The 20,540-nt window shown below is 33.5% G+C and overlaps 1 protein-coding gene across 1 annotated transcript in view; it reads right to left on the bottom strand.

Annotated features, from left to right (window-relative positions):
* Nucleotides 1-19,715, bottom strand: part of LOC132564745 (uncharacterized) — a 37,643-nt gene extending 17,928 nt beyond the window's left edge. The window contains exons 1-3 of the mRNA XM_060229375.1: nt 19,701-19,715; nt 19,094-19,343; nt 18,132-18,320 (exon numbers count right to left, since the gene is read on the bottom strand). Of these exons, the coding sequence (XP_060085358.1) occupies nt 18,132-18,320; nt 19,094-19,343; nt 19,701-19,715 (454 nt within the window). The remainder of the gene's footprint in view (nt 1-18,131; nt 18,321-19,093; nt 19,344-19,700) is intronic.
* Between the last annotated feature and the right edge of the window lie 825 nt (nt 19,716-20,540).

Raw genomic sequence — 20,540 nt, 5'->3', positions numbered from 1 at the left:
ATTTCTTCTTCAGATGTTTTACATTGTGTACATAGCTACAATTGTGACGTCATGAACAATGCTACTCAATAGTGACGTCATATTTATATGGGAGATAATAAATGTACAATAAGATAAGTCTAGGTTAAGCTATTTAGTTTGGAATTAAATGTTTTGATGAAATATTTTTTCTTCTTTTTTCTAACAATATGACTGTCTGACTAGACTTGATAAAATGGAAATATAAGAAAGTTCTTTTTTCCCCATATGTCCAAATGTTTGCTTAATTTAATCTGGCGATACTGTGGTACATTTATATGTAGTTTATGTACACGGACTCGAGCTTGTAATTTATTACTAGTTTCTCCGATGTAAAATTCCTTGCAGCCTGGGCATGTTATCACATAAATAACATTTTTGTATAACATGTCATATCACAAGTTACGGTGAACTCTTTTGTTTCAAAACTATATGATTTTCCTTCCATCATGTAATCGCATGTACCACAGCGTGGATTTTTACACTTTGTGACTTTAAATTCCTGTTGTTCATCTGTGTGCCAAGAGTTATATAATCCCGCTGAAATATTTTAAACTAAATTATAAAATTCTGAGCAATCCTGAACAACACTGTTTAAATGTCATCAACTACAAGTAAAAATGTAATTAGGTCTTCCCAATCTAATTTGCAAACAATTAATTATATATTTTTGCCTGAAACTCCAATAATGCTTTTTCTAAAGGCGACAGCATAAAACTTGTTTGTTAAGCATATTTTTACTGACGTTTTCGGCGTCTCCGCAAATTTGTTGGCAATGCATCTTTAAATATATATATATATATATATATAATATATATATATATAGATATATATATTTAAATGATTAATGAATCATACACTACTATGATATCATCACCAAATCAATGCGGTTATGACATAGTAAATATCGAAAATTTTGATTTTTTAAATATACACTTATACTGAGAAACAGAGAATTAGTAAAGTAGTTATCAATCTGCGGTGTCAATTGCTTCGTAGCGATTAAATCTGCAGCGCCATGATACTGTTAATCCCCTCTGCGGCCCAGTTCATGAAGCCCACACAGTTTCAAAATGATTATTTTTCTATCCATATTCATCTTTTGTCATGTATATAAAAATTCCTTGTATCCATAGAAAATGTGCAGTTATGGCATTTGAATGATGTCGATACATAGAACGACACTGAATGTGAAACTATTGGTGAAGAACATTCCTGAATATTTTACAAGACACAAGTGTATAATACCTTTTTATACGAATATTTTGTTCGTAAAACCAGGTAAATGTTAAGTTGAGGAACTTCAATCTAGATGGGTCTGCAACCAAACGTTGATTTTATGCGCTCTGATGAAGTTTGGGAATCTATTAAAAACAAGAAAGGTCTGTACCCGTATCATTATTTGTAAGTATAACTGAATGTAATTAGAATCAAAATTAGTGATCTGATTGAGAACTACTCTATTTCTGTGTGTGACATGAAGGTGGACGTATTTGAAGCTCTTTAGTTTGGTTATTGGTTCCGTTGATATATACCTTGTTCTCATTTGAGAACGTGACATTATTTGCTTGGATTGATTAAGGCTTACACAACAGGTGTCGTAACCGTAGCAGAAGACGCTTACTCTTTCAGAACATCTGGTATTATTATCCTTGTACTAGTTTTATTGAATTTGAGTTTGAAGTATGATAATGTTGCCAAGTTGATATTTTCTTGATGTTCAATGAATCCTGATTTGCCAGGTTTTTTTTCTTTGTTAATATTGAATAGTGAACAGGTATAGATTCCGCCATTATTGAGCCTTGTTATTTTTATTTGCAAGAAGTACAAAAATGCAATCAAGGATCAAATAACTAGATATCTTGTGTGTCGGAACAATCACAAAGGTTTTATGTAAATCTTGATGTATTAATTCAACACCAGGATCCTGGAGAACAGACTTGAGTTTATCTTTCAAGCTGCATATTCTTTTAAGAATGATATACTGTTTATATTTTTTCATCAATGCTCGGTTTACATTTACACATCATCATCGTCATCATCATCATCATCATCATCATCATCATCATCATCATCATCATCATCATCATCAGTTTACACTTAAACATCATCATCATCAACAGTTTACATGTAACATGTAAACATCATCATCATCATCAGTTTACATGTACACATTATTACGGGGATTAGTTGCAGGGAACAGTTTATTTGTAAATCTTTTTGAACAGTCCTGTTTGAGATATACAAGTGTAGCAGTTTGGTTATGAAAATACATCCTTACATGCATATATATTTATAAACTACATAACAATTACATTGATATTAATGATATTAAAATTGTTTAAATTTCTGACATGTGATTGTCATTGTTACCACCTCAACAAATGCTAATTTCAACCTGACACTACAGCTACAAATATATAGCAGAAATGGTTTTCTGAAGCCCTGTTTTAAAATCAACAACATTGTCATGGCAACAAACTACTTACATTTCAGCAAATTTCAACTCGGAAATCCTCCATAACATGACCACGTGTAAACACTATGAACATTTCACTTCCTCTAAAGCTAGCTTTTGGTGTGTAGACGTAGTTTCGAGACTGATAGTAATATCCAACACAATGGAAAAATATTATTCTGAAAAAAATTACGAAGCCCCGCATTGTCCACTTCAACATGATATGAACAATTTTAGCAAGGATTTATTTTTTTGAAATTTTAATTTAACCTTTATAATGGTATAATCTAATGCACAAATAAACTGCACTGCTACCAAGAGTGTTTACTATGTCTTCATATTGGTACATTATCGCATTCATCAGCATATTCATCAACTGGCATATATACACATTATTATCATTACCATCATTTATACGTATACATACTCCTCTCTCTCTCTCTCTCTCTCTCTCTCTCTCTCTCTCTCTCTCTCTCTCACACACACACACACACACACACACACACACACACACACACACACACACAAACACACATGCACACGCACACACACACCACACACATACACATACACACACCACAACAAATACAGAAACACACAAATGAATACCAAATAGCGAAATATAGGGAAACAGAGAGGCTACACTAGAAATGAAACGCACAAGTTGCATGTGCAGGTTATATAGAAGCAAAAGTCCACGGTGAGAACAAATAACGCAAGTTTTAAATAACACAATAGTTTAAATATGTAATACCATTAAACTGAATTTATCAGAACATATGGAGTTAAGATCTTAGCCGTTCTCTTTTTTATGTAAGACTTAATCATGGTCAAAATTTCATTGTGTAAGCGATTACTTGTAAAATTCTCATTATTTACAAATATTTACACAAATCCTTCACAAGCGTTTTGTTGGCGTCCATGCCATCTAGCTACGGAAGAAATGGTATGGTGAGCGTTTGGTTGATCTGAAAAAAGGTCAGGAGGCAAAATCCTCATATTACCAATCTATCATCGAAAGTAACTTAAAGAATCCTAGTAGACTATGAAAATTTGTATGGGATCTTGCCCTGAAAAAGAATATTTCAACGTCTGGCATGGTCCTAAACGGAAATTGTGAAATATTTTACAAATGTGAAATAGCTGAAACTTTTAACCATTTTTTCACTGCTATTGCTAGTAAATTTACAGAATACCTTTCTAAAGTTTCGTCAAATTTTGTCAAATTTACTGAGTTTGTGAAAGAAAAAACAGCATATTTTCTATCCCACTAATTACTGGTAAATTTGTCCAAAACTTTCTTAAAAGTCTTGACGAGCATAAGTCCGTTGGTCTGGATGAAATTAATTTTAAAGTACTCAAATCATCAAATGCTCATGTTTCTAGGCCTTTTACATATATTTGTAACCTTAGCATAAAGTCTGGTAAGTTCCCTAGTGATTGGAAACTTGCAAAAGTTTTACCAATTCAAAGAAGTGGATCTAAATCAGATGTGTCCCATTTTAGACCCATATCTGTCTTAAATGCATTATCTAAGATTCCTGAGAGGCATGTACACTGTGAATTTTACAAATATCCATGTGCAAATAACCTGTCGGTGTCCCCTCAATCTGTTTTTAGAAAAGATCACTCCTGTGCAACTGCCTTATTGAATATTGTTAACTCATGGACACAGGAAGTTGCTCAAGGTAATATAAATGGTGTTGTATTTTTAGACTTTAGAAAAGCGTTTGACTGCGTAGATCAGTTTTAATCCAAAAGTTGAAACTCTACCACAGCAATGATTTAGTGGTGAGCTGGTTTAAATCCTATCCCACCAATAGAATACAAAAAGTAAGTATTTCAGGTGAATTTTACCAAAGCATGACTATTACTCAGGGATCTATATTGGGACCTGTTTTATTCTTAACTTTTATTAATGATCTTCCCTGAGAAATATAGTGTAAAACTGATATGTACTCACATGATACAACTCTATCAGCTTCTGTTTCTTCTATTTTAAATGTCCAAAATAAATTACAATGTGATCTAAATGCAGTCGAAAACTGGTGTACAGAAAATAGAATGATTATTAATGCTGACAAAACAAACTGTATGGTTATAACCACAAAGCAGAAACATAGTAGAAATGATTATGTCTTAGATCTGTCTTTAAACAATACAGAGCTTGACCAGGTACAGTCTGCTAAAATGATGGATGTAAAAAATTGATAAGTGTTTATGCTGGGAAGATCATGTCAAATATGTATTAGGAAAAATAATTAAAGGTGTGTGTCTGTTGAGAAGAATTAAGACATACCTTCTAAAGAACGCTAGAATCAAATATTTTAATGTATGCGTTTTCCCCCACTTCCTGTATTGTTCACTAGTCTGGAGCGGATGTTTAAAACAATCCGTCACAAAAGCTTTACAAAGCTCAAAAGCAGGCAGCAAAGGTGATTTTAGATGTACCATATGACACTCCATCTGCTGATTTGTCTTGTGTTTTAAACTGGTTGCCTTTAGCTGATTTTTATCGTTACAGGATAAGTTCAATGGTAAACAAATGTGTTCATCCTCTTGTTCCTGAATATTTATGTAGTTTGTTTGACTTAAAGTCTGATATCCATACCAGATGTACAAGATCAAGCTATAGCAATATTTTACATATTCCTAAACATCGTACCAAGTTTTATGGGAAAACTTTTGTAGTTGCAGGAAGCCAACTCTGAAACAATTTGCCGAATTAGGTAAGGACGGCAACACGTTTTGCAATCTTTAAACGTTCCCTCAGTAATCACCTCATGGAGCATGGATGAACAGATTTTATAAGAAAATTATCTAAAGAACTTTTTAAAGTGTATTCAATATTTTAGCAGATTATTATCTTACTACAGGTTTACTATGTATATACCATATGTAACTTTTAACTAGCACATATATAATGTATTTTACTAACAAGAGGCCCATATGGAAGATTAGCCGTTGGCTAAATATGTAATCCTCAGAAATAAAATGTATTATTATCATCAAAACGACAGCAAATCGACACTTACCGCACGCCGCGTTCATGGAGCCCTCGTATATAGCATTGTTTTATAACGTCTCCTCTCGCCTTCTTCATGTGTTAATATTGTACTGTACTAATCATACTCCCACTATAATATGTATACCGATGAATTATAGTTTATTTGTAAGTTTGTTGTCGTCGTTACATTCCTTGATGAAGTCATGTTCCATAAAAAATCGATAGTTTGAAATGAAATATTGAAATATATATGTATTTTCCCATCACTACTGAGAGGAATAGAATCAAGTTGCTTGATGGGTTCACCAGCAGATGTTTTCTCCGAGACGAAAACTCTATATCAGAATATTAGTCCTTAAAATTCTGATTAATCTGCGTTTATGCTTGTTCATTTGAATTAGCTATACTATAACAATTAACGAAAATATTTATTTGCGTCGCTGTCATCATTTATTTTACGTGGATCGTTTAAACAGATGTGTTATCACAAACCTAATATCCACTAGAACGTTGCCATACCTATCTTGAGTAATCGACTGAGCTGGTCGGTTGAGGTAGTTTTCTCCAGGTGCCGAACATTTACCATTACAAAATATAAGACCACGTGTGACACAATTTAATTTCACTTATGGGAAAGATGGATGTAAAAGTGAGAAAACTTCGATTTTGGATTGACTTTGCCACGACATGGTGGAATTTATGTCACGTCATTGCCGGTAAGTGTTTTCTCCCTTTGAATGATGACTGAATCAGTTACAGCTATAAGAAAATATCGTTTAACCTAAAGGTGTTTTCCAGTTTGTTATGTTTATTTTAGTAATTACTTGTTTCATCTGTTTTCCTTTCTCCATTGTTTTGTTGAAACTAGATTTACATTTCTATTTTCCGTTTACATGCCAATACACAGTCTTTGTCTAGAAATTTCTATTGTTGTCAATGTTAAGATTGTGATATGACGGTTTTAATTGATATAAATGACTTATACTAATTTATCTACAGTAAATGTTTGCTAAACCCTTTCGTCCGTCTAATGTGCGCATGACTAGTTATCTTATATGTTCCTATATTTATCCTACATACAGTTATAGATAAATTGCAGATTCTTCATATCAAGAAATGCAATTCAAATTCCTTCTGATCAGATCCTATATTTGTTTCATGTTACTCTTTACAATATATTGTTTTTTGTACATCCAATATTTTTTTCTGTTTTACTGGACATGCAACTGTGAACATACAACACAAATACAACAGCAAAAATGACATTTGATGAAAAAAGGTTCAAGGAACGAACGTTACACTGCTTGAGATATCTTACAATGGAACAATGTTTTCCGGCACAATAAAACGCCAGCGCTTGCTTTGGGAATTATATTTTCTTGTATTTTCTCTTTGCTTTGTTCTAGACCAGACAGTCTGTTCGGAATACCTTGTGTCAGGACTCTATGGCTTGGATGATTCGGCTTTAGATGCATCATCTTCAAAGACTTCAGGTTTCGGCGGTATTCTCAGTCCACAAAATGCCAGGCTTTATACTAATGGAAAGCTCTCTGCTTGGTGTTCGAAAAACGAGGATACTCGACCGTATATACAGGTATCGTTTTTTATATGAAAAGGCCAAGCCTGAAAAGGCATGGCATTTACCAGCTTAGTACACATGTATTCGTAATTACTACAACAGCGGTATCGGACTGAAATAATTCATAGGTATCTGTAACGATATGAGGAAACAAAAAAAGAAAGCTGGTGTCATGTAGCGAATAGGCTCGAGAAACATAGGACCAGGTATCGTCAAAAGTAAAAGACTTCTTTATCGGTATGACGTCATGTTTAAGTAATGATGGGTTAACAACAACATAATAATCATGCATGAAAAACTTTGATTAGGGTTTTATATTAGGATTATTGAAGTTGCGAATCAGGAACCGTATAGTTGTTTGTGGAATCCATGAAAATTTATGACGAATATCAATAGCAAGCTCTTGTATGTTGACATGAAGTCGTGGACGATCGTTAATGCGTGGCTGTAACACGTCCCACGTATGCCAGTTCAGTTGAGGTCGGATGGAGATTAGGCCAGTCCATAAGCGCGATATATGTCGTCGATCACACACACACACGTTCATGTGATAAATAGTTAGTTCCTAACATCATGTCATCCACATGACCACTTCGGCATTGATTTGAGTTACATTAAGGGAAACCACTAGCTCCACCTCCCTCATAGGAGACTGGTCTCTTGATGATGTAGGTGGGGGAGTCGGAGAACTTGACCGACGTGGAAATTTTCCATTAGTTTCAGGGAGCATGAAACGAAATCTCCCTGTTTATGGAACTTTGATCTTTCAGATACAGTGGTATGGACGGTGATATCCGCTACCTACATGTATACGTGACATGACTTTCTTAACTATTTCGCTACTTGTTGAAGTGCTTTTTATTGTTTCTTTTTCATTATGACAATATAAAACTGAATGGGTGTCGGACTCGAGATTCAAACAACGCTCAGTGGTTAGCTACCGATGCCTTAAAATACTTATTAAATACTTATTTATTGTTTTAGCATTTATTTCTATCACACGTTGTGCTGTCATCTTTTTTCTACAGCCCTCAGAGATGTTTCCGCATCAAGCTGGTCCTATGTGGTGTTGTATGCATGAGCATCATTCATGTGTGTCGTGTATGATTTCACAAAAGGTTCATAACCCTCTAAAACAAAGTGAAAGGCCCACTGGCGCTGAAAATTCAAATTTTTCATTGGGTTCAGCGACATTATCAATAGTGAGTATGTTATCGATTGGCCCCAATAATTGCACGACATCGGTTTGTGACCAACACTATTATAGTACAAGGAATTCTAGTCTGAATTTTGCTGTGCCTTCTTGTAAAGGTCAAATTTCAAAAACGTTTTATTTTAACGGAGTAAAGGCCTGGAACTCTCTTCCCGTGGAAATACATTTGTCTAGCGGGAAACAAAGTTTTAAAAAAGCTGTTCGAGATTTTTTTTACAAAATACCTCATAATTGGATACATTTTCTGTGATACAATGATATTCCTGCCAAACTTTTAGTTTAAATAGTTTTAGGTTCTTTACAAAATATATATATTATATCAATAATATTTGTGCATTTTGTATTATGTAAGGTATTTCATGTTGTAATGTAACTTTTTTTTAAGTAAAGGGACCACAGCGGAATTAAGTCTTCGGTCTTTACTGTGTTATCCTGGTTCAACAAAATTGTTACTTTACATGTTTGTATGTATCTTAATATTGTGTTTTACCAGAAATAAATCTGAGCAATAGCTTATAGCAAAGTCTGTATTCGCTGTGCAAACTCGGCTAAACTCTGTGTTTCCTCCTGTTTATCACACTAGATTTCCCGGTGGGTCACTACAGTGAGATCTTTATTACTAAATCTCTTTTATTTTCTGTTTCAATATTTAAAAGGATTGCATCACCAATATAACAGTAAACAAATTGAGTAATTCTTTAAAGGCTCCATGCGTTTTCCTAAATTATACAACCTAACTTGAGGGCAAATTGCTTTCATCTTCCCTTCCCTGACTACATGGCCATAATTACATCTGTGTCAACGATGATCGCCGATCCGTCCAACATCAGGGCTGTCATCTCTCTTACATTACGTGACTACTCCCCTCCCCCTAAGTTGAGAAATCGCATGAGGGTTACTACTTGAGGGACTTGTACGTCTGCTTCTAAAATGTAGTTTGATATTGGTCACATGAACGACTTAAACCTTTGTCTCGTCAGTCAACCGGGCCGCGTCGCGAGTTATGATAGTCAACATTTATTCTACTCTCTGTCAACGCCTATATCCCTATTGGGTATGGATGGTAGGGTTCAGTCTACTAGTGGAACCGATGTTCAGTAACCCTATTATTAGTTCTAGCTAACTGTACTTCATCATGATTGAGGTTCTCGTTTTTAACATTGTTTTGTCCTGGCTGAGAGTCCATGCACTCTAGCAACGAGTGCATAATCTGGGTCCCATGTATTCCTATCATCTGATAACCGATGGTGGTCAGTTGGTGGATGTCAGCCTGGTTGTACCTATTATCCTAGGGTGTGTCCCTATCCAAGGGAGCTAAATTACCAGCTTGGATATTACAACCCTGTGCTTTTGGTTATAAAGTGTTAAGCGACTGACTCCTGGGTTGACACTCTCCATTGTAAATCACAAAGGTCTGATTCATGTTTATATCCCGATTTACTAGCCTTCTGTTCAGCACCTGATAATGTTAACACATGTACTTTGTTCCCTCACAAACCTGCCATCCCTACAGGACAGGGAAGCACCTATGTACATGATTTTTATATGATAACGTACCACCAACACGAAAAACCCATCCTTTGGACCTTCGTAACTTGAAAACTGAAAAAGAAATTAAATACGTTTTTTATATAAATTACGATTTCAATAACTTTCTCAAAAAAATATTAGGATATTTTTTAAGTATATACATCTGTTATTATCAGATGGCAACAGGTTTAATCTCTGATAAGAAAAAATAAAGTAATATTGTCAATTATTCTATTATCTTTCCCTTTAATATCCCTGCAGAAGAAATTAACTTGCTTATTTGTAAATTATAATCTTTTATTCCAGAGCGATACTCAGAATTCAACAGAGGGCCAATTTTACCACCTATAGAATATGAACAGCATGTTTTGCTTGAGACACTTGATATGTAGTGAAGGGTCCTAAAACTCATTTTGAAAAAGAAGCATCATTTTGAGTCTACAATGACGGGCGTTCAGATAATTTGAATTTTTGAGGAATTCCTACATTTCTGGTTTGTTTTGAAGTTTGAAGCTACCAAATAGTTTTCAATATCTTCTATGATATTCATGTAACATTGTTAGAGGACTGCGGTAGTCATGAGGTGGTTGGGATATAATGCTAATTCTTGCAATCGTAAACTATTTCCATCTTAGCAGCAGTAATATTGTTAAGTTAAATGATTAAACCTTATAGCTTTTAGGGAATTGATGAACTTCAGCAACTTCACTGTCTTTTGAATTGATAGTCATAGTTTATAATAATGCCAAACAAACACTGCTGTCGTCTTTCGACATTACAGACACATGCACTGGATTATGCACGATATCATTGCTGTTTTCCAAATATTCAAACAGCGAGATTCTCCAATACAAAATTGATTTAATCCATTAACATAACACAATTCCCTGATCTGTAAGTAGTATTTCAGCCAGTTCCTTCAGTTCATGAAATTATCCTTTATCATCAAAGTAATTTATCATTAGCGTAGGCGATACCTTGCAGATGGATATCACACCATCATATATGAGTACAACTAAAAAAATATACATGTCGACTTTCTGGTTTGAATATTTTTGTCGAATAAAGTCACAATATTTTCAACAGACCTATTTGTAGTGTTTCTAACTGTTCTCTTGTGTTCCCTGGTTTAATTTACCAAAGAGCGTATCGAAGCAGGTCACAACGTCCATGAAAAATTGTCCTGTATCTCCAAATTATTGTCTTAACATGTCGAAGTTGATCCAATATTCAATAGCATAATCCAGTGTCTGGATTTTCTTGCAAAAACAAAACAAAAAGATATCTAGAGACTGCCATCCGGCCATCTTAGATTTTGACAATGCAATTTCTAATTGCCTTTCCTTCAGTAATACTGGATGGATCTTTTCGAAATTTCACATGTAGGTTCCTCTTGTATTTTTGTATTATTTTATTTTTCATTTTGCTTATGGGATAATCAAAAACAAAATCATAACTGACAGGCAGCCATCTTCGATTTCGATAATTAATAATTGTTGTCGCTAATTCTTGGACAATACTCTATGAAGTTATCTCAAATATCATATGTATGTTGCCCATGGTCCCTGTTGTGCCTATGTTATTTTGTGACTTATCAAAAGGAAATCAGACAGGCAACTATCCTTTCAACTATCCTTTAGATTTGACAACGAAACTTTGCTATCGCGTTTTCTTGGAAAATGCTGGTTGGCTCTTTTCGAATTTCATATATTTTTATATTAGATTTTTACTATGATAAAAGTTAGCATAGGTCATCATTGCTTATCAATAGTGTATACTTTCCAACGAATAGCACATTTAGTACAAAAATATTACACAGGTCAATACATGTATATCTGTGATCCAAGGTCAAGGTCACAATTCAAATTGGTCATCGAGTTTTATTGATATTTCATACATTTTGATATCAGAGAACAGATTGCATGTATACTATTTTATTTCAGAACATCATATTATGTCAAAGGTCAATACATAGGTAACCATAGATCAAAGGTCAAGTAAGTCAATGGTGTTAATCAATATAGATATATCTTTGATTTTCATATCTGTTTGAGTACAATTCATTGAAAGTATACCATATTGATAAGCAATATACCAGTGACCTTTGTTGACCTTTGTAGTGATATGTTTTACCACCAAGTACAAGTTGACAAGTGACATCTTCTAGATCAAAAGTTTCTTGGTTGATTTACCGAGGAGGCAGTTAACTTTGTATACCTTCGTAAAACACTTTCAGTCAAAAGTTTCAAACTACAGACAGACGGGCCTTCATATATATGAAAACAATATCAAAAGAGATCTGCTATTTCTAAAAAGAAGAAGAGTATCCAGGAAAACCACAATATATAATTTGCGGTATCTGCGTTTGTTCTGAGATAACAAGAAAAACTCATATGGATTTTGCCCAAATATTTATTATATACATACAAACGATATCTAACACAACATAATCAAACTAGCTGTTGTTTGCGTTATTGCTAAATACAAGATCTAGACATTAAACTCCTATTTGTTACGGATAAAATTGATGAAAGCCAACTGCATACTTGTACAATGTATTCAACAAAACATAAACAACTTGAAGGGACTAAATGGTTATATTTCGTTATTTTGTTCGTGCGTTTTATATCGGGCAAGCGTTGTGATACTTAAAAGTAGATTATTCACCATATTTTAGCACTTTATGGAAATAAATTGATTGATAAAGATTATCAGCTTCAAATTAACCCTGGTCGACATTCCCTACCATTTAGTCCCTTAAATAAGTAATCATTCATTTTAATGCAGAATAACCGTTTATCTAAGTGACAAATAAACTTGACTAAAGCTTTGATTTGAACATATGAATACAAATATGTAACGCGTTCAATCATATCAAATAAAAGTGAGGCTGTACAAGGATGTTAAGATGAAGCACAACGAAAATTAATGCGACGATGATTGAAATTATTCCGATTTAATAAATGTATGTTCTCATTTGTTTCAAAAGTGTTTAAGACTTATTGCAGAATGATCGACTCGATATTCTAATTTTCGTTCGACCATTTGAAATTTCTAAGTAGAACTATTTCGCATGAATTGAAACTCTTGTTAAACCTCCTATACATTAACTCTACAATAAGAACCAATAGAATAAAAACGTCATTATAATCTTATACTATACCCAAATGGGATGAAATCGATCGGGGCAAAATATGAAAACAAAAAATTACACCGAGACTCCTGAGAAATAATTGGAGATAAAAAACATATTCCAGAAAAGTGTCTTCTGCTTCATCGATGACACCCGCCATGTAAATCCTTGTCTATACATGTATGTAATGTAACATTCTAAACATAGAACAGGGTACACAAATACAATATCAAGAAGGAAACGAACGAGCATCAAACACGTCAAGCTTCATATCACATACAAAATAACATATTTACCAATGAGATCGCTATTTATCAACTGTAACAATACTCCATATTTGCCTGTGATGTACGCTACTCATACAACTTTATTGAAAGCTGCCCTTGTTGGTTTCAATATAGGAAATGATCACGAAAAGTGGCTATCGTAGAAGAATCTACCATGGCCCTGACTTTTTAAGGATAAGACACAAACAAAATATATATGAAGGTGAAATTGAAGGACCTTGCAAAGTCTTGATAAACATTTCGATAAATTCTGCCTTGTTTGAAAACAAAAGCAAGTTTTCATAGGTATACCATAATGCTGTTGACGAAGATGTAGTTGAGCAGAAACTCGTGTATTTGTATGATTGCGTCCAGCGTTTATGGTTTGCTTTGATATGGAAGTTTACGTGTCAGTAGAATTCACAACCATATATTTGCACCACCGTATACCTTTCTTGGAAAGGAAAGTTATCAAGAGTAATCAAAGGCGATCTCTCAATTAGGATTGGGTATCGTGGTGTACAGAGTAGGGAAATCAAATATGTTTATACAAGGGTGTTGGTAGTTTGTCAAAATCTCTTTTTGAGTTCTTAAAAATCGACTTAACATTAATTCCACTTCCTTCTAAATTAATCATTATCACAATAAGACCTTGATTTGAAAGTACTAACAATGGTAAGAAGATTCGACAATGGCTTGGTTAAACAGCTAGACGAGCCAGCATATATGGATTCATGTGAAGTTTCGGAATCCAATATAGGTCTTTTTTACACTCGATTAAAGAATATGTACTATGATAAGATAATATAGCAATTATATGTATATAACTGCAGATCTACTTCTTGAACTGTTATATAATCATAATCTTCCTGACGCTCTAAACGTCCGGGTTAGAGGATGGAACAATTTACAATTATTACCAGCCTTCAGTGGTCTAAAGCGGGTGGGTATGTTAGCTCTGTTTCCTTTAGTTTGCATATATTTTTTAATATAAGTGTCATATTTTATTTGAAGAGAGTCAGGATAAAAAGTAATTAGCAATGAAATAAATTCCAAAAGGCGTAGGGGAGACAACTCTTTCGAAATTAACGACATTTCCGTCACCTGACACCTTTCACCTATATAATTCAAGGCTTTATGAAATTCACAAAATTGTAGATTATACAATCTGCATCACACACAATACACAGTTGAAAAAAAAAACCACACACACATAGTTGCCATAAAAACAAAACCCAAATGCCGAGATAACAGCACACACATTGCCACAAAAACAAACCACGCAGTTGCCACAAAAACAACACACACAAGTGCTACAAAAACAACACACATATTTGTCAAAAATACCACATACACTTGCCATAAAAACAGCACACACATTGCCACAAACAGTACATAGTTGCCACAAAAACAACACACACATTGCCACAAAACATTCAGTTGATACAACAAGGGTCATAAAATGGTCCCTTTAACCCAATCGTAGAAATGTTTCGTCTTTCACTTCTGAAAGAATTTATGACTGGTTTAATCTATCCAAGAGTGCGTTGTGGTACCCTACGTCGTGACTGTAAAGAACGACAACTCTAATAGAAATGTTGTACTACCTTGAATCTTTACGGTCTTTTCGTAGTGATCGTAACTTTTTTCCATGCATATTTTTTTCTGAAAAAGGTTCATGATTTCTCGAATATTTCACTCCAAAACGGTAAATTTTACACATCAAAAATTATAAGTCACAAATACAGTAACTAATGAGGATTTCGGGAAGATTTATAAATATGTTAAAATGCGTACATTATTTGTTAAGTTAAATATTATGTATATTAGTTATAAAAAGATATCAAACAGTGAAAGCACATTCGTAAGCAACCTATTAGATTTACGTCGACTGAGTAATATAGATGAGTATGCATTAAAAATAAGGTAGCAGGAACAGCTTATTTGATTTTTTCTGAATTATTGGTAATGTCGGTGATATAAAGTATAGTAGTTAGAAAATTAAAAAAGACAAAACAAACAAACAAACAAAAAAAAAAAAACAAACAAAAAAATGCATATTCCAAACTATCGCTACAACGTAGAAGAAATTTATTTCTGACCACCTGGGTTAGAATTAACAACACTGTCATTGTAACAAACTACTTACTGTTCAGCAATTCCAACTTGAAAATCCTTCACAACATGACCACGTGTAAACACTATGAAAATTTCATATCCTGTGAAGCTAGTTTTTAGTACCTAGACACAGGTTGGAGACTGCGCAAATAGTAATCTCGAACACAAGGCTAAAATATCATTCTGAAAAGAATTAGACCCCACTTCAACATAGCAAGACCAATTTTAACAATGATCTATTTTTTTTTAAATTTTAGTTAAAACCTGTATTACGGGATAATCTAATGAACAAATATATCGCCAGTGACAACACAGTATACTGCTACTTTTAACTCGTTCAATTCAGTACTACATGCATTATCATTGCTTTGAAAAAGAAAACCCCACGATAGATTAAAAAATGTATATATTTTATCAAAAAAAGAAAAAAAATTAACGCGAATTTTATTTCAAATTAAAAGCATATTGTACATTTTACAGAACTTCACACTAAAGGGATACTAATTATACAAAATGCAAAAGAGGTAAAATAAAAAATATATAGTATTTTTTATTTGTTTGATTATCAAATATACTAATGTATAAGATAAAATGAATTATGCAGCCAATAAAAACGGATCACTTCAGATTTTAAAGAGACCTGCTTAGAATACACAGTTATTATTATATCTTTGAATGACATTTCCAAAACTCCATTCGATCATGTCCTATCACCAAGACATGGAACGTTTTTTGCAGAAGTTCAAATAGTATTTTGAAGAAATAATCTGAATAGTGGTATATGGATAGAAACATTACAGAAACAAATTGTCACTAGTTTCAGTATCTGTAGAATAACTCCATGTACAAGAAATGAAAAAAAGAACAGTCAATACGAAATTCATCAGTTAGACACGTAAAAAGGTAAACTCAACGTATGAATATAAAATCTATATATAGTATGTTATATCGACAGTGTGTATCCTTATAAACAAATATAAGTAATATTTTATCTACCTGTTGTTTATGTCTCTGTTTTGTCGTTATTACTCCATTGATCATATATAGTCTACTTCGTTACATATTTTGATTTCAGGAATAATACTCAGAGATCCTAATTTAATTGATTTTTACAAATAACTTCAATATTATGCTAAAAACACAATATGGTACTTGGGTGGTAAATGATATTCTAATCCACTATATAATTTAATTCTATAGCGTTTTCCCAGAGTGATTTGCTCTAAAAACCACAAACAGAGAAATGTTTCTCCAAACAATTAGCGCTGACAAGGCCAGACGGTGTCATCACTACACAGTGACCTTGACCTGGGTCAGGGTTTCCTGGCGACCAGAGGGAGCTGTTAATCGCTGAGCCGTCATTGTGCTGCCATTTCATGGACAAATACCTACCAGACACAAACAAGTTAGGGTAGCCAAGTTCTGCAAAAATGAGAAGGAAAATATTTGTGTCATGTTTCATAAATAAATAAACAGTATGAGATATCAGAGAGCCATTAAAACTAACAAATAGGATTGACTGGCAATTTACATGCCTAACATGATAGATTCATGAACAAAGAATTCGATCTAGGAATATCATATCATTAGAAGTTACTTATCATTATTTACCTCTGTTTATGACTAATTGACCAATACTTATCTCGGTTTAGAAAAGACTGACCAATACTTACCTCGGTTTAGAGATGATTCTCCAATACTTACCTCGGTTTAGGAACGACCGACCAATTCTTACATCGGTTAAGAGATGATTCACCAATATTTACATCGGTTTAGAGATGATTCGCTAATACTTATCTCGGTTTAGGATCGACTGACCAATACTTACACCAATTAAGAGATGATTCACCAATACTTACCTCGGTTTAGGAACGACTGACCAATAATTACATCGGTTAAGAGATGATTCACCAATACTTTACTAGGTTAAGGAATGGTTGACCAATACTTACCCCGGTTTAGGATCGACTGACCAATACATACCTCGGTTTAGAGATGATTGACCAATACTTACCTCGGTTTAGGAACGACTGACCAATACTTACATCGGTTAAGAGATGCTTCACCAATACTTTACTGGGTTGTGTGAATAAAATTGAGGTCTTTATACTTACCTCAGGTTTGCTGGAAAGACTGTTGTATACCTTGTTCTCATTTGAGAACACTTGACATTAATTATTTCGATTAACCAAGTTTACGTTGCGGGTGTCGACGATGAAGCAGAAGACGCTTACTCTTCCGTGTTTTTTGCAAGAAAATCCAGACACTGGATTATGCTATTGAATATTAGATCAGCTTCGACATGTTCAGAGAATAATCAGTTGTAGATACTATATATTTTTTTATGAAATTTTTTGAAAATTCACCGTAAGGAAATTAGAATTATCACACTTGCCATAAAGCTTAGTGAAAAGCTATCCATGTCGGTTACGTTATTGATAAAGATGGATGTTCCTTATTATTGAAATACAAACATCATGTACATTATATGTGAAATTGGCATTTTTCATAACCATTGTTGGCTTGCTTGGTTTCTTTGGTAAATTAAACCTTGTTCTCATTTGAGAACACTTGACTTGGAGAACAGTTAGAAACACTAAAAATAGGTCTATTGAAATATCGCGACTTAACTCGACAATTTTTTTCAAACCAAAAAGTCGACATGTATGTTTTTTAGTTGTACTTATATATGATGTCAATTCGAGATATGTGATATTAAGCGAAAAAAACTATCAAATATCATCCATTTGTCAGACACGAAACAGCTGATTAAAAGTTTAAAGAAATAAAAATGGACGTCTATTCCTACCCAGTCTAACGTTTCCGGCGATGACATTCTGTAGACTCAACATGGCGGATTCGGAGTCGATCTTGATCAGCCATGAACGTTGCTGCATACACTCCTTGGAAGCACTCTCCTGATTCATACTGACTTCGTTCACTTTATACATGAACCTTCCGTGTTGAATTTGACGGTAACCAAGAGACGTATATTTACCTTAAAGTTGAAAAAAGAGCTACATGGCTATACAATCTAAATCATTGTCCCGTAACTGTATGATTAAAAGTTCAAAACAACCTAACCTTTTATTGATATAAGTGGATTTTTTTCCACTGGGAATTTCTGCCTGGTGTTATATTCATCAAGGTATCGCCTGCTAATGATAAATTACTTTGATGATAAAGGATAATTTCATGAACTGAAGGAACTGGCTGAAATACTACTTACAGATCAGGAAATTGTGTTATGTTAGTGGATTAAATGAATTTTGTATTGGAGAAACTCGCTGTTTGAATATTGGGAAAACAGCAACGATATCGTGCATAATTCAGTGCATGTGTTTGCAAGGTTGAAAGACAACTGCAGTGTTTGGCATTACTATAAACTATGGCTATAAATTCAAAAGACAGTGAAGTTGCTGAAGTTCATCAATTCTCTAAAAGCTATAAGGTTTAATCATTTAACTTAACAATATTACTGCTGCTAAGATGAAATAGTTTACGATTGCAAGAATTAGCGTTATATCCCAACCACCTCATGACTACCGCAGTCCTCTAACATTGTTACATGAATATCATAGAAGATATTGAAAACTACTTAAACCCCGACATCTCTTCACCATTATTACATGAAAATAACATTTGCAATTTAATACATAAAAGTGGAATAGTTTGTTAAAAGGTAAGATCGATTCTCAGTAATGCACATACCTGATTTTTGTACATTTGTGGTGATTTATGAAGAATTATGTTCAATCATATATAGCTTACCTTTGTTGAAAAAAAATGGCGTCATTTCGGCAGAAAATGTTGTGGATGTTGTATGCATTAAGGAGAACATACTACATTTTTTCTGGATGATGTCAAAGTTGAAGAAACGACATTCCTTTTCCATGTGGCATAGTTTACCACACACTGGAAGATTTTTTGACTGTGTCTCAAGCAAAACATGCTGTTCATATTCTATAGGTGGTGAAATTGGCACTCTGTTGAATTCTGAGTATCGCTCTGGAATAAAGGACTATAATTTTAAAATAAACAAGTTAATTTCTTCTGCATGGATATTAAAGGGAAAGATAATAGAATAATTGACAATATTACTTTATTTTCACATATAAGAGATTTAAACCTGTTGCCATCTGATAATGACAGATTTATATACTTAAAAAAATATCCTAATATTTTTTGAGAAAGTTATTGAAATCGCAATTTATATATAAAAAAGTATTTAATTTCTTTTCAGTTTTCAAGTTACAAAGGTCCAAAGGATGAGTTTTTCGTGTTGGTGGTACGTTATCATATACAAATCATGTATATAGGTGCTTCCCTGTCCTGTATTGTGAAAGGAAAAAAAATTAATAGCGATGTTTTTACATACCTGTTTCTTCAACATTGTAGCAACCGCTAAGGTCAAATCGAAGACAAATGTGTCGATGTATGCTTTGGGGTAAGATTCGAATGTACCGCGCAGTGATGTTTGGAACAAGGGTTGATTTCACCAAGGTATTGCTATCATAGTTTCCGGTAAATATCTACCGTTTTACATGAAAACAAAAATAGTAAACTAAAATACTGATATATGTACCCGACGCAGAACACATGCTTATAGAATGTAATATGATGTTTGATAATATTCCAACAAATCAAGAATGTACTCCTACGGTTTATTTGAACAAATACATTTTAGAAAGGTTACTGCAGTGTAGCCGTCAGAATATGTGTAACAGGAAAAAAATATGTTTTATTTTTAAGAATATATTTCCGTCTTTTATTGTATGGTATTAAAATTTTAAGGAGCAGATATTGTTAAAATGTTATTTTTTCATTTGATTCAATATGCTCGATACAGTATAGATTTTGCCAAAAAGAGTGGTTATCTTATTTTTTTGACATTTTCACTCTTTCTCAAGATCAAGAAACAAGCTGAAATATTTATTTTGTGTGATAAGATTCTAGAAAAGTCGGAGTTTGAAATTTGCGTGGTGATAAATCAAATAAAATCTATTTGACAACTACACAATACCTTAGCAAACAGAAAGCTTTGAAATTAACCGGATCAAGTCATCAAAACGAAGTCCATAAGCGAAATTTCTTTAAAACGTCATTTAAATCGCCCCTTTTCAGTTTACAAGTACACTGATTGATACAAACAATACACAAAGTGTATGCGAACACGAAAGTGTAACATATTATGTAGGAATTAATTGCATATCGATAT

Source organism: Ylistrum balloti, unplaced genomic scaffold (genome assembly GCF_031769215.1).
Source record: "Ylistrum balloti isolate Yb309-2 unplaced genomic scaffold, AGI_CSIRO_Ybal_v1 Utg372688, whole genome shotgun sequence".
NCBI lineage: Eukaryota > Metazoa > Mollusca > Bivalvia > Pectinida > Pectinidae > Ylistrum > Ylistrum balloti.
The sequence above is the reverse complement of the archived record's forward strand: the minus strand, read 5'-3'. Positions and strand labels throughout refer to the sequence as shown.